Raw genomic sequence first — 24,604 nt, 5'->3', positions numbered from 1 at the left:
TTGTTTGAGTAAAAGGAATTTTTTTTTGGCAAAAATAGTATAATCTGAAGTAATCTTCTATGAAAAAAATAAATAAATGGGAAGTGGATATTCTCTCGAATACAACGTGACGTCGAGGAAAATTCCAACCCGATATCCTGATCAAGATCTCTAATTGGCTCTTTCGGGCCGAGCCCGGATTCCGCACGACGATGCGAGGCAGGCGAGGGATCGGGCTAAAACGTCGCGCGTTTTTCTGCAGCGAGCTGCGACGACATCTGAGCGGGTTGCGTTTTGCCGAAACACGAGACGAGGCGATATCACCTCATCCGCTTCATCCTTTCTGGCTTGGAACGAACAAAGGGAGGCAGAGAGAAGCGCTTGCGCAGCTCCTGATCTCACGCCACTTCGCATCTCGATTCTCCGTTCAGCTGAAGCAGCTCCGCCGACGATGATTGAGTCGGCCATGGCGGTCCGGTTCGCCTCCAGTTCGAGCTTTTGCTCCTCCTCCGCCATAACTTGTAACTCGGTTGCTTCCTCTTCTGTTTCCTTTTGTTTTGTTTGCTGAGAAATTGGCGATTGCAAGCGTTTGCCTTCGTTCATTTTCATACTAGAATTATCCAGTTGAACATTGAACACTTGCTCAATTCTGCTCGAATGTTGATTTTCTTGTGATATTCGTACATTTCCTTATTTACTAGAGAAAGGCATAATGTTGTCCACTTAATGGAGCAAGTTTAGATTCTCTTTTTTTCTTTCAAAGGTCACCGTTCATTCTGGAACGCGGATGAGTGTCCTGGCGTCCACGTGAGCTCTCGCCGGATTTCGCATTCTGGCAGCTTCGACATACCGTGGTGAGTGCTAGTTGCTTAGGCTTGTTTTGATAGATAAAAACTGTTTTGGAATAGATTTTATTTGGATTTGAAAGTAATGAGATCGGTTTACTGCGACAGTTACCAGAGATTCAACGGTGGTTCTCTCATAAAAAAGAAGAATGTTGTGAGGAACAAAGTTAGAGCTACTGCAGAGCATTTAGGCTCCGCTTCTGAGCCGGCGAAGTGCAATGGAAGTGCCGGATATCATCCGTTTGAGGATGTCGCTGAATTAGCATCTGGTGGGGATGCGACACTTACTGCCGCGGAAACCAGTCGGACGATTGTCGAGGTATTTTTGCTATATATCACAGGCTGGATGTTCATATTGAAGCTTTTGCTGTTAATTATGTGGCTTTACATTCGATTGAAGTGTTGTTCTTACTTCTTGGTTACGTAGCTGATGCTTCTGTTAGTGTGTTGAGTTCAGGTTAACACCAAAGCAACCCTGTTGTTTTCTGGTATGATTGATGATGAAATCCACGAGAACATTCTTTGGTCAGAGTTGCCATATGTGACTGATGAACAGGGAAGTAAGTAAGCAAAGTCCATTTTGTTCAAATTATATAATCCTGGTTTTACTTCCCTGAGCCACGTGAAAAAAAGTATGTGCTCTCTGCTCTGGCATTTTTCAGATATTTACTTTCAGGTAAACAATGATGAGGATATTATTCAAACACTAGCATCAGAGGGTAATGTTGTGGTATGCCCTTTCCCCTAGAAATATGTTTGTGCACGGTTTTCAAGTTTGTATAATTCATAGTCTTGCTTCTCAAGCAGCAGCATAGTGTATTGACTGGCAATAGTTTGCAATTCATTCCGCAAGAATTTCCCAAAAATGCTTCTGTTAGTGTGTTGAGTTATTGTGTGTGATGTAAAATGCAGCAAGTGATAATAGGCCTGGATACCACAGACATGCTCAATGGGATGGAGGTATCAAGTCCAGCAGATATTGAGTTTGGGATCGAGGAGATTGGGGAGGATGATAGTGATTTTGAAGATGATGAGGATGAGGATGAGGATGAGGATGGTGAAGATGATGATTATGGAGAGGTATACATACTTCCAGATACAAAGAAGCTTTGCAATAATGTTGTATCATGTGATATTTTCGACTTTAGTTTTCTCCTTAACTTTGTCCCCACTATGTGCTTACTATGGCTTACAATTCCCTATTATCTTGTGTTATTTATAGTGTCTTTATCCTCTAGTTTTCTGGAATGAAATCTGTCTATCGACTTCTTATCCTGTCTTACACACCTTGCTACTGTGATTCTAACTCTTCTTCATTATTGGTGTTGTCTTCCATTTCTCATACAATAACCAAATTGCATTTTTTTGGAGGCCAAAGAATTGCATTTTGTCTATTTTATATCTTTTCATGTGAAGTTACAAGCAATTGCTACACTTTCCGTCATAGAAAAAGAGAAATGTCGACGCAACGTGAAAATTGCTAGGTCTCTGAATTAGTTTGTCAACTGTGATAGGACTGGGTTTCTGTCCTTGACGATGAGGATGATGAGGACCAATCTGATGGAGATCCAGGAGATTGGGCACAGTTGGAGACGATGAGATCTTCTCACCCCATGTACTTTGCCAAAAAGTTGGCTGAGGTAACCGAATGCCGCTAGAGTTTCAGTCCTGGACTATTAAATACAATTTGAAACAAGAATCGAGAATGATGGAAGCTTGGTGCACCAAAAACTTTTAATGCATCTATAGTATTGTAGTTCATGAAATAAGAACACATCTGACAGTATCTCTATTTTTGTTCAGTTTCCACTTTCACTAGAATTCTTTCTTCAGGTTGCTTCAGATGACCCCGTTAATTGGATGGAACGGCCTCCTGTTGGCATTGTCATACAGGGCCTTTTAAGCCCTGCACTTCTCGAGAAACACTCCACCAATCAGAGGCACCTATCTAGTCACCATTCTGGTGCCGAAATAAATCACACTGGGAGTATCCTTGAAGACAAACAAGTAGATTCTAGTACCACTGATGCCGATAGACAAGAACATTCACTTGAAGATGGCCCCAGTAGGGCAGAGGAACTGAGCAAGAATGGAAGCCCCAGGAGTGAGAAGTCACTTTACAAGCTCGAGATGATTAATATTCAGCTGCTTTCAGTACATGGTCACCCGGTATGTTCTCGAGATTTTAGTATGCTGATGAAGATCCCATTCTACTTGCTGACCGTGGGTCTGTAAGTCATCTCTTTGTGCGGCAGGATCATGTGCTTTCACCACACGTTTATAAACATTTTCACCTTCTAAGCTATTCTGTTTCATATATTTCTCACTGTAGTTGAGCCATTATAATAAGGCAGCAAAAGGAGGAGATTTACATCGTGCCCATATTGATCCAGACATTGTTGAACTGGCATGCATTGAGTTGTTCCCATTCCCTTCCTACTTCCCTCCTCCCACCTCCCAAGAAAGGGAACACAAAAGTTGGCTAGATTTAAATTAATGGTCATCCTCTGGTTTGTCGTTCTAAATACTACACCTTGGGTTGAGGAGACAGAGCTTCAGAACTAAATGGCCAAATACATTCTAACGTCTCAGATCAACTGGAATGCTTTCAGTAGCTGTTATTGGATCTTGAAATATCATGCGTGGTTTCCTTTCTTAGAATAATAGCTTGTGATGATTTTATGTCCTAGTTATCTAATTTTTGCTCTTCAACCCAATGCTGCAGCACACTGTTGAAGTAGAAGATTTCAGGAAAGCACAGCCCGATGCTATTGCTCACTCAGCTGCCAAGATTATCTCCCGATTGAAAGTTGGCGAAGAGAAGACTATTCAAGCCCTCAAGTCCCTCTGCTGGAGATGCAAGGGAATTCAAGTGGAGGTAAGATACAGAGAAATGGTAATTAGAAGTGTTGTGGTGCTTGAGCTGCATGCGTGTACCACTGCTGTTGCGGTACTTGAGGTGCATTCCAGTATCACTACTGTTGGGGAAGGAGTTCTCTCAGTTGATTAAAAACTTCTCATAGCTTGGTTTGCATCAACTGAAATTGTTTGTACTTCTATGCAATTTCCGCAATTTTGGGAATACAACATGAATTGGTATTTTAACTGAAGTGACTCGGTCATTCTCAACCCTGAAATTAATTATTGCCATTTTGTGAAATCTGTTTCCTAATGTGAATTTACTACTGCAATTAGTTACTATGATGCTTTTCTTGAGTTCAGATATCCTCCCCCAGGATAGTAAGAGCGATTTTTTTTTTCCTTTCTGACAGGAGGCTATGATAATTGGTGTTGATGCTCTTGGCTTTGATGCAAGAGTCTGTTCAGGAACACAACTTCAAACATTGCGGTTTGCATTTCACGCAAGGGTATGCTATTTCTGTGCCGAAAAGCATTTCTCTGGAGTCGCTATAAATCTTGATTGTCCTTTTCTCAAGTTTATGGTTTGTCAGCTTCAGCCAAACTCCCTTTGGAAGCTGTGAGCTAATGCGAGAATAAAACCCCAGAGGAGCTCCCTTGTTTTTGTTTCTTTTCCCTTGCTTGAATTGGTTAGAGCTTAATCCTTTTGCGAACGGCAGCAAGATGCATTAGTGTGAATATGGCCCTTTTCTATTAAAAGCCATCAGGGCAAAGTGATCCCAGCAAACAGTGACAAGTTTTTACAAGCCGTCCCTTTTGGTGGGTTCACTGAGTTCATAACTTGAAGGAATATTCATTTATGCACCGTTATCCATCACATTTTCCCATTGCTTCTATGTTTAACTTTGCCAAAATTTGAAATGTGTTTCTTGTAGCCGCCATTTCATTCTTCTGACTATTGTACTTGCAGGCCACTTCAGAGCAAAGTGCAGAGAGACAGCTTAGTAATCTACTATTCCCAAGGGCCCAGCACAAGCCACATAATAAGAAGAAGGCTCATTAAAAAGGAAACGGGACGTTTTAGGTTTCAACACTAGTGCGGAGTTGTTTGTTGTATTGCTCTCGATTGATTAAAAAAAGAAGAGAATCGAGAAGGAGCATACGAAGAGAAAAAACACAGGATGAGCTTTGTACATGTATTTGGTGCAAGCAGTGAATGTCAATCTTCTTCAGAGTCATTTGACATCCGACCCTCGGCTATTTTTTCATGTTATTTTTTCCGTACATGGTTGGTTCACTGAACTGATCTTGGAGGTGAGTGAGTTAATTAGACCTATGGTAGTTTCTGGTTGATTCCCAACCAGATCGTGCAAGAACCATAACACAGTCGGATATAAACACGGACCATGCAGATTCCAGATTAACCTGAATATATACAATAGAAAATCCGAACAATGGAAAAAGCACATGGCTTAGGAAATTAAATTAACTATACATAGCAAGGGCAAAAATGTACCACTCATCAGAGAGATTTGCTCTTTAGTACCATAAGTGCCGTGATAAAAACATCAAGACACCCCGTCAAATATGGCACAACATTGAACAGCTTAAATAGCTATAGCTTTCGCTCAGATGAACAATCATCGGGTGAGGTGAACCCGAAATTGTGAGCAAGAACAAGTTCTGATTTTGGTGTCCGAAAATGTCCAACTCACTCACCTCATAGATACCGCGACTTTTCTATAAAAACCATCTGTTAGTGGTCGGAATGGATTCTCGGCCTGATGTTCAACTTGAATAACATAGCTCTTCTGAAATGCCATCTGCCAAGCAAGTTATTGTCAAACCAAATATAAGAGCTCAGATTACTTCCCTTGAAAACCCCATCTTTACGGCAATTACTTTTAGAATGGGATACACAGAGTGCTACCCCTGTTCAAGTCTGCAAGCAGTAGAACAAAGCAGGACCGAATTTCCTCCTGCATAATTGCAACTATGATCCACTGAAATGGTTAAGCTCAAGCTCAACCTGAGGTATATCCGTTTCTATATCCACCCACCAGTCCTCGTCTTCATCCACAAAATTGTTCTCCTGCAATATGTGTAGCATACTATAAACAATTTGACCAGCCTGCTCGTCCAGCAATAAAGCAGAACTCTCTCTCTCATCAGGTTATTTAGGTCATGATGAAGGGTTCTAGTATGACATCTCTGGAAGATCCTAACATATTTACACTAATAAGTAGAGTGGATGACTAACCTTGTTGTCGTCCTCCATGACCTGTTTGTTTTCTATAGCATTTGAGACCCTTATGGCTTCGAGCCACCAAGCATCCACAGGGGAGCAATTCGCTGTATTTTCATCATTGTCAAGCACATTATTTGTTACATTAGGAGGATTAACCATCTGCACCGAATCAAAGAATGCTGATAGATCAGGCACAATATCCTCTGGGATTGGACGCAAGGGAGAGCGGTAACCTGGGCCATCAGAAAGCTCACTTTACCATCATTTTCACAAACAAAAGTTTCAAATGGACAAACGCAGGACAGAATTTTTCTGTACCTTTGCAATCAGGATCATGACATTTCTGGTAATATGCAGCCCAATTCAGATCAACAACGTAGATAACTGGGCCACTCGAAGTAGGGAAACAATAAGCTTGTTTTTCCCGAAGGTAAAGTTAAAATGTACGAATCAAGATACGAGATTTTTTCATTAAAACGGCACACATATACCGTGATTGCTTTTATGCTCTCTGCCTATCCGCTCACAGAACCTGTTCCTTGACATGCCGTAAACCATGAGTCCATGCACTGAGAACCAGTACCAGCTTCGAATTTTACCTATAGTGCGACAGAATCATCAGCATTATAGGAGAAAAGAAGAAGAAAAGGATAGGCCTTTCAATAGATCATTTTCTTGATGCAATTGCTAATGAAGCAGAAAGTGCCAATCAATAACTTGGTTTCAAATCGGACATATTAATCAAATTAAAATTCTTTCAGGTCTGTCACTTTAGAAAAGCTAGGTATAACTTAATTGTCTTCCTCAGAAAAAAGTTAGCAACTTTAATATCATCTACAGTCTCAACTTATCTATGAACTATGTAACAAGCAACTGAAATAACTCAACCCTCTGTTTATCTGAAAATAAGACAATAGCAATCACCTGATACAGTTCCAATTGAGGCCACAGATTCTATGAATTTGTCCAACATTGGAAAAGGCGACTTGCCAGGGAAGTAATTCTCCGAACTATTACTAGGGAAAGAGTTGAAATTAAGCTCTTGCGAAGTAAGACTGTATCTTCCAAAGTCACCATTCATCTGCGTAAGGGAGAAAAATCCATCACATGAGAGACCACCACAGAGTTCTAGCATACTAGACAACCTATGCTAAGATGTTTCTGGATCATAGCTCCACCAACTCAGGACCATTAATTGTTTGCTGATAATGAAAAGTCCGGCAAATCATGCGCAGTTGATGAAGGGGGCCTGTACAAGAACTAATTCAAACTTGTAACTACCTCGGTCTCGAACTGAAGTGTCTTTGCACAATCTAACTCCATTTTGCAGACCAAGAGCTTCTGACAATCAACATCCATATTGCAGATCAAAGAAGCCACGAACATGTCTTCCTCAGACTGTCAGGAGAGAGCAAGTACATTTTGAGTGTCAAGAACATGAACCTTTAAAGAGCAACTGCAAAAGAGTGATACTACTCTTTCAAGCACTGTCATATTTAATTCTCTTTTCTGTGTGCATATGCACATCTTCTTATGTCTTAATCTAACCTTTATAAAATAATTAGAGGCATATAAAGACCCTTTGTTGGTGGATTTGAGGAACATTTTGAGCAAACTAGGAACAGATCACCACAACCATGCTACAAAGATGCCTCAAAATTCACTAGATCTCAATAACAAGAAGTAACATACCATGTCCTTGCATTTGTAACGCCCAGTCGGCAGAAGGACAGAACTCTTGCCTGCCTTGGACGACAGAGCCAAACGAAAGCATCGATTCCTTGAATAGACAGCAGTGTCCACAAAAATTTGACATGTTGATGTGCTGGAATCTTTCTTGACAAACAACATTTCATACCTTTTGTCTGTCTCCCTTGCACTAGAAATCCGCAAGCATACCTGTCCAATGGCCATAAAATCATCATGGCTGCATGCAATTTTATATTTCTCCAAAAAGGTGTGCATGCACAAAAGTACAATCTCCCACCCCCCCCTTCTTTTCCTCTGCCACACACACACACACACACACACACACACACAGAGTTCCTGTAGTTCAGCAAAGTTATGAGAATGGTGTAAAATGGCGTATGCAAGAGTAAAAGATATCCTTTAATTCTGAGCGGATAAAATATCACAGAACAGGTGGCTAACTTGAAAAGCATGATACCGATATCCACACAGAATTATTGAATTTCCAATTGTCTCTTCCACGCAATAACTAAAGCTTCTCACCATGGCATACCTCCGAAACAAATGCACCCACATGAGAGTTGTCCTTAAAAGCAGTCATTGGTATCCTCAGAATCAAATGACGAGAAAATTTTTCTGCATACAAGCAATGCTGTCAGTGATATTGCAACAAACTTGCTATGTTCTATGAAAAGATTTAACATATACAAGGGGGAAAATGTTTCACATGAGATATTCGTAGTGTTTCAACAGGCACATGTTCGAATCAGAAGGCACATACTGACTCATCAAGTTACAGATTCTTCCGTGCCTGAATCTTAATTCACTCCAAGTCTGACAAAGAGTTCTAGTGTCCTATGCGTAAATCCTATTAGCTGTGCTATTAACATCACTCAACCAGTACACTTTAGTGACCCAGCACTGTGAAATTATGACAAGGAAAAAATGCCAATGAACTTCGCTCCAATAAAATCCGGCTCATCATGTGTCTATATATCTGTAACTCCAGACCTAAATATATCTAGAAAAAACACCTCATTAGGCCTCAAGAAGAATCTGAAGCATTGTAGAGTTAAACAGCCTTTGTAGTGTCCCATGCAGCTCCAACAGTAGATGCTCCTTGAAAATAAGTATCATAGGGAGCTCAACCCTATGTAGAAAAATCGAATAATCTTACCTATATAGCTCAAATCTAAGATAACCATGGTGTGCAATATATTCCCAGTCAATCCTATCCGTGCAATCAATGGTGTCTCAACTTCCCAAAGAGGTAAGTCACTGAAAGGCATCATTTGATTTCCATCTTCATAACTGCTTTTAAGTGCAATTTACCTCAAAATGAAGTGTTAAATTGCTCAAACAAAGATGGACCTCACTAGTGCCAGAGATCTCAGTCAAAGCTTCTTTCCAACATTAAACCTGACGCAGTTCCCTAACATCAAATGTGAAAGGTCTCAAGAAGAGTAATAGAAAAATGTAGCCAGAAGGCACTGTGAAAAAGAACAAGACAGCCTCTGGCTCAATAGGGAGTCTACACGGTTTTATGTTGATACAAATATCCAGCGGAAAGGTGATGTAGCTTATAATATGTGACTGAGTATTGCATACACCACCCGCGACTACTAATGCAATAATAGCTAACAGAAGAAGGAAATTCAAAGTCAGCATACCTTCAGTTGAAGAATCGAGCTCAACTACCCATTCCTCGTTTCCTTGGATTGAGTACTTGTCAAGCAACACCTCCAAAACAACTAATATCAGAAGATCAACCATCTCGTCTCCATTTTTGTCAGCATTTTCCCTCTTATTGAACTCCAAATCAAAGTATAAGTGACAAGGAAGACCCTGGCAAAGAATATGTTGATGGTAGAGCCAAATTTAGATTTGAAAAATGCAAGTGACAAGCAACATACTATTACATTATGTGTTAGATAAAAGTACTAAAGTAATGTCCTCAAATGCTTCTTTCAATTACTAGCGCTATTGTGCACTCAATGAAATCACATCCAACACTGATTTTGCCACCTTGTCCATAGTACTTCCTCCTTCTACTTATGGCTTTTAATTCAGTTTATCACTCGACACTTAAAAACAGTCAAGAGCAAGAAGCAAAGGATGGAACTAAGAATTGGCTATAACAGATACAAAATAATAAAGGAGAATATCCTAAACCATCCCAATGAGACTCTTAATTGACAGATCACGTGGAGAGATGCATCTCTCTAGAATCCATTATACGTTTTGCAAACTCATATCATGCAAATGAACGCGAAAGCAACAGGTTCTCACCTCCTGAATTACTTCATAATGGTGGCGCAACTTTGGATCCATAGTATTGTACCTAATTGAAAAGTATACCACAATACAGAGTTACGTAGAACACCAATACCAAACATGGGCACCCTAAAATAGCAAATAAAAGATGACCACCTCTTCCAGAATTCCTGGTAAGAAGATACAAGAAATCTTCTCTGGCCATTGCAATGGTCTTGGTAACTGAACACATGAACCTGAGGATGAGCCTTAGCAAACTTCATTGCTTCTTCTTGCCTTGGGAATGTGGTCCATATTTCCTTCCTAAGGTTGAAAAATGAAAGGAAACTGGTTATTCAACTATCGAATGCAATAGTACACGTGCAGGTGTCCAGTAAAAACGTGAAATTCCTCATGGAAAAGCAAGGAAGATACAAAGCCAGATATCTTAGCAGAAAAGCCGCTGGAAATGGAAGCAAAGTGCCTGCGCAGGGATTATGTGAAAACATACAAGGACCTTAGCTTTGATGAATTTTGTGCAGCAAGATCAACCCGTATCTCATTCAGCAATCGCAGCAAACTAGATGGTCTTTTTGGAGGCACGCCATTAGGAGACCCGTAGAACACCACTGGAGAAATATGCAACCCTCTCCTCCTTTGGCTGAACTTGTGTGCTCTAATTGTTGCTGAACCAAGCTGAGAAGTAGCAAACAGAAACTCGATCAGCATTTGCCATGACAAACACTAAATCCAGAGCTTAAGCGCCGCAGCAAAAGAAAAATACAGAATAAAATGATTCATTCGATAATCCACTCGGAACTCGCTAAATTGCCTTCCTCAACAGCAGCCTTGGTTGTTTCTAAGATGTCAATAAACCAACTCGTTTATGAAGACACGGAAACAAATTCATCTGTTGACCCCACAGTTTAACATAAAGGAGAAATATCACCTACGTCCCATACTTTCTCGCCACAAAGCTGTACGTCCGTTGCCTCATCATGCCTCTGTCCTGATGATCCTGGACTGAGAGCGCTCGATGTGGAGCCTTCATGTACTGAGCTCCCCTCCTGCCATTTCCTTTTAACTCTCTTCCTCTCTCTCACGGCCGATTCTGATAAGATCGATAAACAAATGTCACGAAGAGAGCACGGAACAGGCAAAGCAGAATCGACCGCAAAACATAATATCCTTCACTCAATCAACCGCCAGCATTCCCCATTAAAGCATACCGCACGTCGGAACGAAGCAACGGACGTTTCAGACCTGATCCACCATGGGCAGTTCGAAAACTCACTCGAATTCTCCAATCGGGAACGGATCTAGCAAATCTAATCAAATGAAGCGAGTGCTCTGAGGAAGTACCGGGAGGAGAGATGCCGCACTTGAAGCACTTGAACAATCTGTCGACGTCGTCCATGGAGAGAGACTTCGAGCTTTTCGAACGAGAGGAAACTTTGGTGGCGCTTACATTGGAGACGTTCCGGTGAGCGATCTTCTTCCAGAAGCTTCTCTTGGTTTTTCTCTCCTCTATCCCCCAGAGCGAAAGAGCAGAAGGTAGAGGAGAACGCGGGATTGATTTTACGAAGGCGAATCAATTCGAGAGCGACCACCAATTTGAAAATGGAGGGAAAGAGGATTTCTCGATGATAGTTGAATTTTGAAAAATTAAGAAGCGAAATAAACGATGACTTTTGGCTTTATACCTAAAAGGCAATACATTTTTTTTTTTCACAATTTAAAATAAACATTTATTCAGAACTCGGATATAAAATACTAGAAGAATTATTGCTACCAGCTCCTCACATATCGAGGCGTCGGTCGAAGGGCCAACAATGCGTATCTCCGACTGATTGTTGGGTATAGGGTTAATATCACGAAAAATTTCAAATAGGATTTTTGGTGGTCAAAAAATTAATTTGAAGTAAGTTTGTTACAAGTGTACAGCTCATATATCGAGATTTGAGTCGAAGGGCCAACAATTCTAGGTGTACCGGTTTGAGATTTTTGATAATCAAAAAATTATATTGAGGCTTGGGTCAAAGGGCCAATAACCCACATCTCCCATTAATTGTTGGGTATAGGGTTAATACCACAAAAAAATCCTAGATGTGCCAGTTTGAAATTTTTGGTGGTCAAAAATTAATTTTGCGTAAATTTATCGTAAGTGTGCAATTTGGATTTTTTGAGGTTAAAAAATTAATTTGGAATAAATTTGTTACAAATGTATAGTTTGAAATTTTTTGTGGCATTAACTCTTGAATGTATTTAGTAACAGTGTGGGTAATTTTGAGCCTCTTTCACTCCAAAAGTTAGCTGAAAATGTGAGTCTTTATCTTATACTTATAGACTAATTACAAGTTTCTTTCGCAAACGATGTGGGATATAACCCAACACGAGGGTAATGCATAGGGCGAAAGTGGATAGGTCACTCAAGGAGTGGGCATTCTCTATGTTGAAGGGTAATTTTGAAAGTTAAAAAGTGAAGCAAACGACATTTTTGACTTAAAAATGTAAATCATTAATCTTCTGTTTGGGGCCAAAATTAGCTTTTTATTGGGCCCGAAAGGGATGGAGCCGCGAACATCTCATAAAAACCACAGTTCAAAATGCACCTAATTAATGGGCGATTAGAACCCGGGTATCCTAGACCATGCATCCAGGCGCTCATCACTTATCGAATCCAAGAAGAGAATTGCTTGCTCAAGTAGCCCATTTTCCCTTCGGCCGGCAGGACATGGACGGGCCGCTAGCCCGGTGATTCAGTTTATTTCGAAGAGATTATTGCACTCACTACGTACATTCGGGCAATTCAATCCGGTGGAAGCTCCCGTTGAGTGCTATGATTTGACCTACAGGACATGGGTGGGCCGTTATTCTGGTGATTGAGTTTATTTTGAGGAGATTAGTGCACTCGCTATGTACATTTGGGCGATTCGATCCGGTGGAAGCTCCCGTCGCATGCTATGATCCCTAAAGTGTAATAGTTGCAATAGATTCGAGATTCATGAGCCCGACTTACTAAAATCTCGGAGTCAAGGAATTTCGGTCATGAAAAGGGGTTGACAAACGTGCCCGGTCGAGCCATTTCTTTCTGGGTCTCTTTCTTCGAAAAATTTTGGGCAATGACAGCTGTTGCCTGCTTGTTGGCCAGTTTTAAATATTATTTGAGTCATGCATGGCCTGGAACATGACGTGGGTCCTGCTGTGGACCGCGATCGAGTCGTTACAACCCACTACATTGCCGGGCACGACGGGCCACGGAGCGTGCCAATCCATTATATTCCATCCCAAGTCACAAACTAAGAGATTCCTACGCTAGGGCTTTATTGAGTCCTCCAAACATACCGAAATGATTATATGACCGTCTTTAATTCATTGTGAGATTACCAACATGTTCCGAGTCATAAAAATAAATAATAAATAGTTAAAAATTATTGTAAAGTTCATTCATTCGAAAACTTGTAGCCCATAGTAGATTGTTGCTCTAACATTCACTAAAAGACAGTTACAATAGCAAAACTCATTCTGGATAAGAAATGGCAATGATTTCGCATCCTACTTGGGTTTCCTTTCTCAGTAATTATCTCGCATGCAATTTCCTTCATTTTACGGGCCCGTATTCAACTTGTCTTTATTCGACCGATTCCGGCGGAAGCTTTCGATCAATGGCTCTCGGCCACCAATTGTTCTCTCCGAAACTTCCTTTCCGACTCCAAGGTAGAACGATGACGTTCGACGAACCGATCAAGTTGCCAAATCAAAGCTTTACGAGAGGACATTGTCTTGATATCAAATTGAATAATAATGCGTGTTTGACCACTCGAACCTGATGTAAGGAAACTTTGCGACAATACGAGGCTGATGTAACTTACAGCACGGTAGGAGTTAATACTATGTGAAGAATATCATCAGGACAACACAGAACTCTTTTTACGAAGTGATACGGAAGAGCATCCCAGACTCTGGCAATGCACTTTGTAAGTTGACTTATGAAATCGATCTCTGTAATCCTAGGATTGCTCGAAAAATGCCAATCTCTCGAGAAAAGCTGTTGAACCACGGTTGTGGACGAGTCCAATATTATGTCCCGCCGATAGCTGTATCTAATGTCAATAAATTCGGCGACATAGACAAAAGTTTGGATTATTCTACGTCATAACGAGGCGAACCTAATTTGGTACCAAGTCATATTTTACTTTAAGTATCGCAGATGCTTCTTGCTCTAAGCTTCTGTCAGCAGCACCGAGGATGCATGCGTGGACGCCGTCTCGTTTACTAAATCTCCTACATAAACAAAAGAATTGAACTTGTAATTTTCAGCATTGCAGGTTTGGGGCATGCCAGATTGAGGGCAATATAATATATTCTTTGTGACAAGAGTATCTGCAGACTGCAGCTTGAGTCTTCACATTACCTGGCAATGGCATGCATGTAATTTCAGAAGCCAGCCACCATCTACCTCCAAAGAAAAAGTTTTCTGGTGAAGTTTCTTGGCTGCTTTTTTCTGGATTTTTCTTGACCTAACATGTTATGGACCTATGGAAGCAATTGCTTTTAGTAGTTTAGCACCGTTTCGAGTAAGTATACGTCCGACAAGTAGAAACCAAAAGCATAAAAACATGCTAGGATATACGTGTGAGTAGTGTTAGAGAAGTCCTACATCGGAGAATTGATGTGGTGTTGTGCAGTTAATATATCCAAATTAGCCCGTAACTCATTGGTTTAAACTTTTGAGTGAAAGTGAGTCCCTTGTTAGGACCCACGTGAGGGCCTCTGCTGCACAGCACAAAACCGTTGGAAACAATTCATATAATGCTCACCATGCGCAGATCTTTCGCAAGATCAGAATATTCCTACACTCTCGGAAATAATCACGTTGCCGGTCACCGAGCAGATGATTGGTTGCGCATGCATCGTCCATCCTCACCTACTCCAAAAGCAAGTCCAGTGCATCGTCCATCCTCACCTACTCCAAAAGCAAGTCCATCTCGAGTTTTAAGTGGACCGCGATTAATTTAGCATTCTGAAATAACCAGTGCCGTGCAAAATGTGTCCGGGAATTCTGGAATCTGAAGGCAGACACAGATACTAGCCGCCCCAGTCCGTCACGAGGCGGGTCGTTAACTTGATTATGCATAAGGACTTGCTTAGGTAATGCGTCGAGAAGGCGCTTTCAATTTCCCTTCTGGGGCCACATTTCTTATTTCAGTGTAGCTACAAGACGAGTTCGGCGATCTATCTAGCATGTCGGGTTAACGTGTGTAACCAAAACCGCAGTCGCATTCAGTCAATAGATTCATATTTAAAGCAGCTTCCTTAGTCCAAAGGGGAGATTTTATGTAATGTTTTAATCTTCAGTTATTGGTTGCAGAAAGCTCCTTCTTTCTGCAGAATCCGCAGACAGCAGCTCCTTTGGCATTTCTGTGTCCCAGATTTTGGGGGGGCCTGTTGAATTTTTGGCCAAGCTTGCTTCCTGTCAAACTTTTAATCTTTTCTCGTTGTTTTACGCATAGCTCTCGTTCTTAAAAGTTCGTGACCAGGCCTCTTTATAATCACTTCATCATCATTGCAAGTAGCACTCCAATTCAGGTCCGGTTTCTATTTGGCCTTGTAAGATCACGTTCCATGTATAGAGAATGAGAACAGACGATGTACTGTGTTGCAAGCCAGAGTTCTGGGTGTTTCTAGTTATATGTTTGGCTCTAGTGATATTTGCCGGCATCACTTCCGGGCTCGCTTTGGGACTCCTCTCGTTTAGCCAAGTTGATCTCGAGGTCCTCATGAAGGCCGGACAGCCTCATGAGAGGAAAAATGCAGGTTCTTGTGAATTATGTCTTTCTCTTGGCAAATCTACGCCAGTTCTTGTTAACAATGTGCTTCTTTTGTTATACTTACCGTATTCGTTACTTCTGCCTTGGGTTATTGATATTCAGCCAGGATCTTACCGCTCGTAAAGAACGAGCATTTGCTTTTGTGTACCCTTCTTGTTGGAAAATCACTGGCAATGGAGGTTTATGCACTTCTTTCTCTACTTTTGGGTTTAGCAAGAAAGCTTATGACCGCTAATCCATTACTATTTTTCTCTTTTGGTCATGAAAGGCACTTCCCATTTTCCTGGATTCAATTCTCCCATCATGGGTGGCGATTCTAATGTCGGTCACCCTGGTACTTGCCTTTGCAGAGGTAAACTATTTGTAGTTCCTGCTATTTTATAGACCAAAAAACTGCAGAACAAACAAGTTCCTTGACCTGCTTTCATTTGTTTAAACTCCAGATCATCCCACAGGCTGTGTGCTCTCGGTATGGACTCAGTCTCGGTGCTAGATTATCGGCTTTTGTTCGGTTGCTTCTCTTGGTCTTCCTCCCTGTATCATACCCAATAAGCAAGGTAAGCTTTGTGCTTTATATTATTGACATTTGGTTTAGTCATCAGGCAATGAAACCCGTAGACCTGCCATAAAGTCCCAGCGTTCTGTACGGACTCGACAGGAAATTAAGTGGACTAAGCAACGTAGAGCCAACATTAAAAGGATTGTTCGTCATAAACAAAATGGAAGTACGTTGATTACTCATTCTGGTTATGGAACTCGGTCGATATAATGTGAAGCCAAAGCAATTTGCACAGTTCAATCTCTCAGAAATTGCATGGTAGCCTTTCTCTACTCTTGTGAACCTGCCTCACAGTTGTTTGGGACATTAAAAACCATAGTTTCTCATCCAATATTGGAGAGCAGGATCTGTCACAAGCAAAAGAGCGACTCTAATATTTCGTGAACTGTCGTTATGTTGTCGATCTCCCTACTATAGATGTTGGACTGGCTTCTGGGGAGGGCACATTCGGCATTATATCGGCGAGCAGAGCTGAAGACTTTGGTGGATCTGCATGCAAACAAGGTTGGCTTCGTCTGTTCCATCTGCCACCATATCAATCATAATGGGCATCTTATTCTGTTTCTGGTGCCTACTAGCAATCCGGATCTTCTGATAAGAGATGATCATTCTTCAGGCGGGAAAAGGAGGAGACTTATCGCATCACGAAACAAGCATAATCACGGGCGCTTTGGACTTGACACAGAAAACTGCAAAAGATGCAATGACTCCAATATCAGAAATATTCTCGCTTGATATAAATTCCAAACTCGACATGTATGTTCTTGGATATTTTATTTAACCTGATTACCAAATTCGCATAATCCTCTCATGGTGATTACATTGGTGTTTTCGTTGTAGACACACAATGGGACTCATTGTAAGTAACGGCCACAGCAGGATACCTGTCTACTCGGGGACCCCAACGAATATAATCGGCTTAATACTGGTAAGCAAATGTGAATGACCTTTATATCTGGTTCAAGGCTCCATCTCTACCTGCATTAGTTTCATTGAAGCTGTAAGGTTAGGATGCGCATAACGGAGAAGCTTAACTGAGCTTGAACTTTACCATGAACTATTCAATTTGGCAGATGTCTGTTGTTCATCTAATTTATCTTGCATTCTTGCTTGATAGGTGAAAAATTTGATCTTCTGTCGCCCTGAAGACAAGACCCCAATTAAGTTTCTGACTGTCAGGAGGATTCCTAGGTAGAATCTTCGTGCCCTTTTTGAATTCTTTCATTTCCCCAACATCTTTCTTTCAGATGAAAAATTTCTTTGCTGGTCTCGTTCTATAATCAACGCATAATACTTTCCTCCTTCGGCGACAGAGTACGCGAGGATTGGCCATTGTATGACATACTGACTCAGTTCCGGAAGGGTCACAGCCACATGGCTATTGTCCTTAAGAGCAAAGAGGGTGCCCAAGACACGGATAACTTTTCTGACAAGCCTGCGACTACCGTGGCAACTACCTGTTTGAACTTGAAACAGAATCGAGAAGTGAAGAAAGGTAACAACATTTGCTCGCCCCGACGTAAAATTGAATTCTGGCTAAAGTTCAATATTTACACGAACTTTTCCTTCAGAATTTGCTGAAGTTATGTCATTGTATCTGCAGGAGGACCCTGTTCTCCCTTGAGCCACAGTGAGGGAATCAACATCTCTGCAGTCGCAACGCCTTTATATTCCACTGACTCAGAATCTCTGAGCCCGTCTTTGGCAGATGTTATGGAGATGTACAAAGATATGCCCTCACGGTTCGAAAGGGCCAAAAACAACGATGCGAATATCCCACTGGAAGATTCAGAATCTCTACCAGGTAACCTAGATGAAGCGGTCATCGGCATAATAACCTTGGAGGATGTAATGGAGGAACTCATACAGGTAAGCTCTGCGCAAAATGCAACACTCACACATTCACAATATCCATTTTTTTTTTCCTTTCAACCATTGTGTATCAAGGTAATGACGTAACTTGTGCTTTTTAAGGAAGAAATCTTGGACGAAACTGATGAATATGTTGACCTCCATAACAAGTGAGTACAAACAGCTTCTGTTTTGCCACATCAACCAAGCCTGAGCATCGTTTTTTAATATTTGGCATCGAAGACACTACTTTGGTGATCATTCAGCATTCTTCTTCTTTTGTTTTAATTAGGATCAGGATCAATCTGCCATCTTCGAGAGCCTCATTAGGATCACCTGGAAGGGCACCGATTTCTCGCATCCATTGGAGAACTCCAGAGCCATCGCCACCTTCATATACTGCTATACTGAATTCACCCATTTCCCCATATATTCGGCCACCGCTTGGAAGACCAGTTTTATATGCCTCTCCTGGTGCTTCAGTCAATTCATCAGCCGGCTCTACATTGCCGATTCGCAACTCTCCTTTACCTCACAAGGTATGTCAAGTAACCTGGCTTTGGTCCTTTCAAAAAGTAGAAGCACTCCATATTCCGTGTTACAGAGTCTAGTTGAAGTTTTTGTTAATCTAGTAAGGGTATGCAGTGTCAACTTCAGCCACTTTAGCCCACTGGTAAATCTCAAGAGGGAAGAGAACTTCAGTTGAGTTGCACTTAGATAAACGAACTTCTTGGTTGAATAGAAACTTACCAATACATCAATCTGATGCAGACCTTCAGTAAAATGGAATAAGCTGTGTCTAATTATCCAGGACATGCGTGCACTATACCTACGTAGGGCCGGCCAAACTAACATAAAAGAACAGAACACTTGTCGCTGTCTGCTATACCTCCTGTCATTCTCTGTCGAAGGTTTTAGGAGTTATAGAAGACAAAATTATCTAAAGAATATGCTTTAGCATCCGACTACTAATAAGAAGTTAGAACTGCCACCTCATAGCTTGAGAATGACTTCTTCATCAACATGTTCGCTCGGCTTCATTGAAATGCCTTCACCTGCGGACAAGGAGGAAATCAACCCTTTTCCTAGTTGAGTTGAGCATCCAAGCCAGCTTCACTACCTCTCTGTCTAGCATATATAGTTCTAGAGTCACCATCGTCACATGGATACCCAAAAGACATCCATTATGTCTCTTCCTGTTGGCAGATCTCAAGGAAGTCATATGAGAAGCTGGACTGTCCCGCCTGTTAATGAAGATCTTCCTGATGCAACAATTCGCATAACCACCAATAAGAAAAGAAGAATCTCGATCTCCAAATTGGCCCAGAGAAGTATGATGGCATGTATTAGTCGGCGATATTTTTCTAGTTGTAGCGCAACCAGTGCAAATTTGATAGAGGCATCGTGCGAAAATGGCAACAGTGGAATGGTGCGATGCATCGCAAATGATTAAGCAAGCTTCCTCTGCTGCACTATTAGTACAATGTTACAAAGCCATGCAATCCAATCAGCTGTCAAGCTGGACATATCACCCAGTGTCAAACATTTTCTGTAGATTAGAGAAAGAAAATACTCAGATTTAACATTCTGAGATCTCCATAGGTACGGAGAAGTAATTTGGTCGTATGAAACTGCTAATCGAGTGCTGATGACAAGAAAACATCAATATCAGTCCCGCCGACAAACCGAACTCAAACACGATAATTTCAATAAAGGATGGACATTTATAACTAGCGCATTCAAGGTTATAACTTATAAGCCAGAGTCCCAACACTTGAGAGATATCGGCTCGCGGCCTACTTGCTTCATGAGAAATAGAGAAATGTCACCTAAAGCATATGAAGGCCGAAAGCCAAGATACTTGTGCTATAATCTGTCCATTTTTCAATGTTCACTTAATAGCTTATACCATGCACAACATTTAAATAGAACGTCTTCTCAAGAAATATCTTTAGCAATTAGAGGGGAAAAGAATCTCAGCAGAAAGTGACAAATAAGAAAAGAATAACCTACGAAAAAGAGTAAAAAGGAAGGCTCTGTCTGTCCACTGATTTTTCCGGATAAGGTATCAATCTATGTGATATTGTCGTGTCACGAGGAAAAAAAAATGTGAACTTTGAAGCAGCAAGCCACCATGAAATCTCTCCTATTTACCTCAAAACCGCCATTGATCTCCACGTCGAATTTGCAACGACATCTCTCATCTACGCACTCCTCCTCCATCCCTCCGAACCGCCGCCGCCCTCCGCCGCTCAAACCATGGAAACTCGACGCCAAAGCCAAGGGCTTCGCCGGCCCTCCGCGGCCGCCCGGAAAAGCCCGTCCCACTGCCGGAAGACCCGACACGAGCAAAAGCAACTACGACGACGGTGAAGACGACGACCAGATCCCGCAGGCGGTGTTCGGGAGGATGATCGGGAGGATTCTGGCGTTCGTGGGCGTCCCCATGGCGACGGGCGTCGCGCTGCTTAACGTTTTCGGGGCTATTAAGGAGCGAGAGCTGTGGGACGTTCCCCGGTGGCTGCCGTTCCTGATGACGTTGCTGTGCTTCGGGGCGTCGGCGCTGGGGATCGCGTACGGGACGCTGTCGAGCAGTTGGGACCCGGATAAGTCTGGGTCGGTTCTCGGGTTGGATGAGGCCCAAAGGAATTGGGCCGAAATCTGGAAAGAGGAAGAGCAAACGTAGGAACTTGGGAGCCCCCCCAATTCGCGGTTGCATGGTCAATGGTCAAGCTCACAAAAGCTTACTTAAGTATGTGAATCGACACGATTTTTCGTATGAACTATAATGTGATTAGTTTGTCCACTACCTATGCATGTTATATACCAAGTTGCTTTGCATAATAAAAAGGTGACTAGTTAGGTATTATAATCTTACTAATCGATTAATATAGTAACAATGAATTTTATTTTAGGAAATTAATCGCTAAACTTGTTAACCGTCTTCAATCATCGTATGTTTCTTTGGGTCCATAGGTGCATAGTCTTCCATCCAAATACTATAATTCAAGATTCTCCCATATAAATTTCCGTTCAACAGGCTATCGAAACACAAAAAAGACACGATCACAAGGTTCCTCATCGTATTATCTCAGCTAGTAATAGTGTCGCTTTTTCATCCACTCGATTATTTGGGCTCCTATGACACCACTTATCCTATAAAAACTTCAGAATGAGCACAAATACATTCCAAATTTTTTTAACGATTTACCAGGAAGATTTATTAATTTATTTACTTATTTTTGTTTCGACGTTGTTAAGATACCTATATGTCCCTTTCTCATCACGTCAGTGACATCCTAATATGACTTGTTCTAACTTTGGTTGTCTCGACATCGACGGGTTGTGGGACATGGGCATGAATGGGACGAGGGAGAATCTCAAAACGGGAAAGACAAAAACGTGGTCGTATCGAATCGGATTGGAACGTCAGCCAGCGCAAGTGCGCTTCATCCGGTCACGTCAATTTGAAAACCTGCATGTCCTTCAAGGACGACGGCAAGTGCCACTCGAAATCCGAATTGTTAAATTATGACAGAGGCCACCATCGGGGACGGACAGAATTTCATGACTAGCGATCGCGACGTGATGTAACAGCGGACCCCGAGATCTTTGTATCTATCTGCGCCAGCCGGCTGGCCAAGAAGAGGAGATTTTCCAAGAACTAGAATATCAAACTTGAGATTGGGATTAGCCAGATAAAGAAAAAAAAAAAATACCTACCACGCGGTAAAGGCGTCGCCAAGATTTCATATACGTTAAATTGAAAACTTACCATGGGGTCAAATCAATCCAATTGGTAAAGCTATATAAAACACATTTAGCATTACTTATTAGTGTGAAAGATCTAGGGTTTGATTATGCTCATCTCCTCCGGGAGGAACCGAAAACAAGAATGATAATTTCGGAAGTCGGTACCAAGCGCACAAATAAGACTGGAGAGAAAACTTATTGAAATGCAAATGCTTTTGTTTCGAGTGTGTTTACAAGCCCGAACTTCACAATCTTTATAGAGGTTGGTCGCACAATGTCTGAGTTGCATTTGAAAGACAATGTGGCTTTCTTTTTCTTCATTCTTCTTTGATAGCCCTCTTTCATTAATTGCAAATAGTTATTCTTGTCTTCGTTCTTATTCATGCAATAGTTGTTCTTTTATCGCCCACGATAAATCAAGGTTGTCTCTTTAAATTGTACCAATAACCAATCTAGAAATTACACCTAACATGCTTAAAAATTCAATAATCAATTTTATGTTATTCAAACACCTTTTACTTGATTTCGGGTTTTCCCGTTTACTTAAATTTTTCGATTTATTCATAGATAGGTTATTCGCTTCATGATTGGTGTGAAAGAGTGTGCGCCCGTGCAATGGTTTAGTTCATAGATCTTGGCTATTCGACTTATGTTGAGTCTATTTAGAGGGAAATCATTTTTAGTATTTTAACTTTTTTCTAATCCTCATTGCTCGTTCGATTTAACTTTTCTTTAACCCAAAACATCCATATTAGTAAATTTGTACTTATATCTCAACATAGACTTTTCTTAATTTTGCGACATCTAAATCATTTATTGGTTGGTTACAACTTACGAGATTTATCTTTTCAAAGGAAAGTGACGAGGTATAGTTAGACAGTATACCATCCATCATCAGATTAATCCCGCCCCTCAAAATTCTGAAACTTTTACGACAACTTTGTAAGTAAAACAAAGAAATGTGACCGGCTGGATGATTATGAGTATATCTTCTTTTGGACATTGCCCGATATCGCTGGCCGAACACCCTAAGCCCCTAAAGGGAGGGATCGAACTCCCTTCCTCTCCCATCCAAATTGGATGGGTAACCAACTAAATCGCTAGTGATTGCATAAATTATATTTCTCTGTTGCCGTTCTAATCAGAAACCTAAGCTCTAGGGTAATAACAAGTACAAAAAAAAAAAATCAATTTTACAAGACAATTTAATAGTCGCAATTGGACATTTGATTAAATCTTGTGGTTGGAGCTATTGATCCAAACAACCCAATGCTCTCGTACGCAGGATTTTTCAAAGCTCCGACCCTGATTGCGTCCAATCGTTCCTTTCTTAATTAGCAGATAACTCGTTCGTACCAAAGTCATTAGAATATGGATTCAGACGGCTGAAAGGGATGCTTAAAGTCATGTTTTTACTGACAGATGGGTGGATTTCCTTCAAGACATAGTATTCAATAATTATTTCAAAGCCTGCGTGCGACGTATTATCTATTGCTTGGATAGAGATATGTCAGGCCGCCCGTATTGTCATCTCATGCCAGACTTTTATAAAAGCTTTGCGTAATCTCCAAAAAAATCTTGCTCGGTGCTTGGCTTGGTTTCACCGAAAAAAGAAAATCTCAACATCCTTATCCGTTTGATATACAGGGATCGCCAGCTCCACAGATACGTTTTTTTATTATAACATGCTAATGCCCGAACATTCTACACTCTCAATAGTCAATCATATCTTCTTTTTCTTCTTCTTTTTTTCTAATGGCGTGGAATATTTTCTAGTTGTTTAACGTTTGAGGGATCAGGAGGTCCCAACAAGATTTTGGACGAAGCAGTTCAAAGGACTTACTTAGGTCTAGCCTACCCTTTTATTATGTGTTATATTTCTTAGTCACATGCTCAAATTTAATTTATCATCGACTTGGGGCAGAACCAAGACATTGGCAATGATGACCATGTTCGACCGAGCATCGATGGCAATTATCATTCGTTTGCCAATGCGATCACAAACATTTTAATTTTGCCAATTGAGTTCTAAATCTTTTCACGTTTTTTCAATTAAGTTTATCCGGCCAATTTTGGCTAGAAATTACTGATGTGGACGCCGATCGTCCTACACTATATAGCCAGCCCTACTTTTATTTATTTCACTCGTTTTTTATTTTCATTTTCATTTTCTTTCTATGTTTTTTCTTTTTCTGTTCAAATGGCCGGTGGCCGCTCTCCCTCGTTGTGGCCACGAGGGCTTGTGACGCCCTCGCCGCATGGCCAACGAGGGGCCATAGTGAGGGCAATGGAGGTTGCCGGCCCTTTAGACCAAAAAGACAAAATAAAAAAGAAAAAGAAAAGAAAAGAGAAATAAAATAAATAAAAAAATTCAAAAGAAATGTTAAAATATTTACTAAAAATTGTCCCCGTTAGCTATTCTAAGCTAAAATTGGCCGAGGGACTTAATTGATAAAATGTGAAAATGTTTAAGATTCAATTGGCAATATTAAAAAGTTCATGACTCAATTGACAAAAGTATAATAGATTTATGACTTTTTGGATAATTTTTTCCAAATTGCATGGGCAACCAACTAGCTGATAACTTAGATGACGTTACCACGCTGGTGACGGCATAAACTATTATTTTCTATGTTAAGGTTCTATCAGAAAGCTAAGCTCTAGGATAAAGATGGGTGTTATGGGTCGATTTCGTTCACAAAACAATGTAATATTCACAAGTGGACATTTGAATAAT

The 24,604-nt window shown here is 41.0% G+C and overlaps 4 protein-coding genes across 10 annotated transcripts; 3 read left to right on the top strand and 1 right to left on the bottom strand.

Annotated features, from left to right (window-relative positions):
• Window positions 1-149: 149 nt before the first annotated feature.
• Window positions 150-4,799, top strand: LOC115742814 (uncharacterized protein At3g49140-like). Of its 2 annotated transcripts, none has more exons than XM_030677316.2 (11): window positions 150-467; window positions 743-833; window positions 933-1,143; window positions 1,282-1,384; window positions 1,487-1,554; window positions 1,737-1,904; window positions 2,339-2,464; window positions 2,658-2,993; window positions 3,550-3,702; window positions 4,097-4,192; window positions 4,654-4,799. In XM_030677316.2, the coding sequence occupies exons 1-11, from the start codon at window positions 431-433 to the stop codon at window positions 4,744-4,746; spliced, it is 1,482 nt and encodes a 493-aa protein (XP_030533176.1). In that variant the 5' UTR covers window positions 150-430; the 3' UTR covers window positions 4,747-4,799. The 2 variants fall into 2 exon arrangements, with proteins under 2 accessions (XP_030533176.1, XP_030533175.1); XM_030677315.2 differs by having other exon boundaries at window positions 150-500.
• Window positions 4,800-5,628: 829 nt separating this feature from the next.
• On the bottom strand, window positions 5,629-11,461 carry LOC115742812 (DNA-directed primase/polymerase protein). Of its 5 annotated transcripts, none has more exons than XM_030677311.2 (14): window positions 11,236-11,459; window positions 10,827-10,984; window positions 10,385-10,569; window positions 10,051-10,197; window positions 9,910-9,961; window positions 9,291-9,465; window positions 8,174-8,256; window positions 7,624-7,830; window positions 7,213-7,329; window positions 6,856-7,012; window positions 6,423-6,530; window positions 6,250-6,315; window positions 5,944-6,164; window positions 5,629-5,775 (listed from the first exon to the last, which is right to left on the bottom strand). In XM_030677311.2, the coding sequence occupies exons 1-14, from the start codon at window positions 11,288-11,290 to the stop codon at window positions 5,677-5,679; spliced, it is 1,830 nt and encodes a 609-aa protein (XP_030533171.1). In that variant the 5' UTR covers window positions 11,291-11,459; the 3' UTR covers window positions 5,629-5,676. The 5 variants fall into 5 exon arrangements, with proteins under 5 accessions (XP_030533171.1, XP_030533168.1, XP_030533169.1 ...); XM_030677308.2 differs by having other exon boundaries at window positions 10,391-10,569; XM_030677309.2 differs by having other exon boundaries at window positions 10,836-10,984.
• A 3,852-nt stretch (window positions 11,462-15,313) lies between these two features.
• LOC115742780 (DUF21 domain-containing protein At5g52790-like) lies at window positions 15,314-20,212 on the top strand. Of its 2 annotated transcripts, XM_048271773.1 has the most exons (14): window positions 15,314-15,417; window positions 15,480-15,690; window positions 15,807-15,883; window positions 15,973-16,056; window positions 16,148-16,261; window positions 16,681-16,767; window positions 16,880-17,019; window positions 17,104-17,191; window positions 17,381-17,454; window positions 17,577-17,758; window positions 17,867-18,132; window positions 18,238-18,284; window positions 18,407-18,653; window positions 19,321-20,212. In XM_048271773.1, exons 2-14 carry the CDS (start codon window positions 15,510-15,512, stop codon window positions 19,363-19,365), a joined length of 1,632 nt encoding a protein of 543 aa, XP_048127730.1. In that variant the 5' UTR covers window positions 15,314-15,417; window positions 15,480-15,509; the 3' UTR covers window positions 19,366-20,212. The 2 variants fall into 2 exon arrangements, with proteins under 2 accessions (XP_048127730.1, XP_048127731.1); XM_048271774.1 differs by lacking the exons at window positions 15,314-15,417; window positions 19,321-20,212 and having other exon boundaries at window positions 15,563-15,690; window positions 15,811-15,883; window positions 18,407-19,086.
• A 28-nt stretch (window positions 20,213-20,240) lies between these two features.
• LOC115742781 (uncharacterized protein PAM68-like) lies at window positions 20,241-20,983 on the top strand. The gene has a single exon (XM_030677277.2). It carries the CDS (start codon window positions 20,249-20,251, stop codon window positions 20,798-20,800), a length of 552 nt encoding a protein of 183 aa, XP_030533137.1. The 5' UTR covers window positions 20,241-20,248; the 3' UTR covers window positions 20,801-20,983.
• Window positions 20,984-24,604: the final 3,621 nt, after the last annotated feature.

This window comes from Rhodamnia argentea, chromosome 10 (assembly GCF_020921035.1).
Source record: "Rhodamnia argentea isolate NSW1041297 chromosome 10, ASM2092103v1, whole genome shotgun sequence".
Lineage (NCBI taxonomy): Eukaryota > Viridiplantae > Streptophyta > Magnoliopsida > Myrtales > Myrtaceae > Rhodamnia > Rhodamnia argentea.
This window is presented reverse-complemented; position numbering and strand designations above follow the sequence as displayed.

Bases quoted from the DNA above. Each gene is read 5' to 3' on its own strand.
- LOC115742814 (XM_030677315.2), top strand. From the start codon at position 431: ATGATTGAGTCGGCCATGGCGGTCCGGTTCGCCTCCAGTTCGAGCTTT. The intron at 1,385-1,486 runs GTAAGTAAGCAA...GGCATTTTTCAG, and splicing joins TGTGACTGATGAACAGGGAA to ATATTTACTTTCAGGTAAAC. The intron at 3,703-4,096 runs GTAAGATACAGA...CCTTTCTGACAG, and splicing joins GCAAGGGAATTCAAGTGGAG to GAGGCTATGATAATTGGTGT.
- LOC115742812 (XM_030677311.2), bottom strand. From the start codon at position 11,290: ATGGACGACGTCGACAGATTGTTCAAGTGCTTCAAGTGCGGCATCTCT. The intron at 8,257-9,290 runs GTATGCTGACTT...GCTTGTATGCAG, and splicing joins GCTCGATTCTTCAACTGAAG to AAAAATTTTCTCGTCATTTG. The intron at 6,165-6,249 runs GTACAGAAAAAT...CTGATGGCCCAG, and splicing joins TCATGATCCTGATTGCAAAG to GTTACCGCTCTCCCTTGCGT.
- LOC115742780 (XM_048271773.1), top strand. From the start codon at position 15,510: ATGAGAACAGACGATGTACTGTGTTGCAAGCCAGAGTTCTGGGTGTTT. The intron at 16,262-16,680 runs GTAAGCTTTGTG...TCCCTACTATAG, and splicing joins TATCATACCCAATAAGCAAG to ATGTTGGACTGGCTTCTGGG. The intron at 18,285-18,406 runs GTGAGTACAAAC...TGTTTTAATTAG, and splicing joins TATGTTGACCTCCATAACAA to GATCAGGATCAATCTGCCAT.
- LOC115742781 (XM_030677277.2), top strand. From the start codon at position 20,249: ATGAAATCTCTCCTATTTACCTCAAAACCGCCATTGATCTCCACGTCG.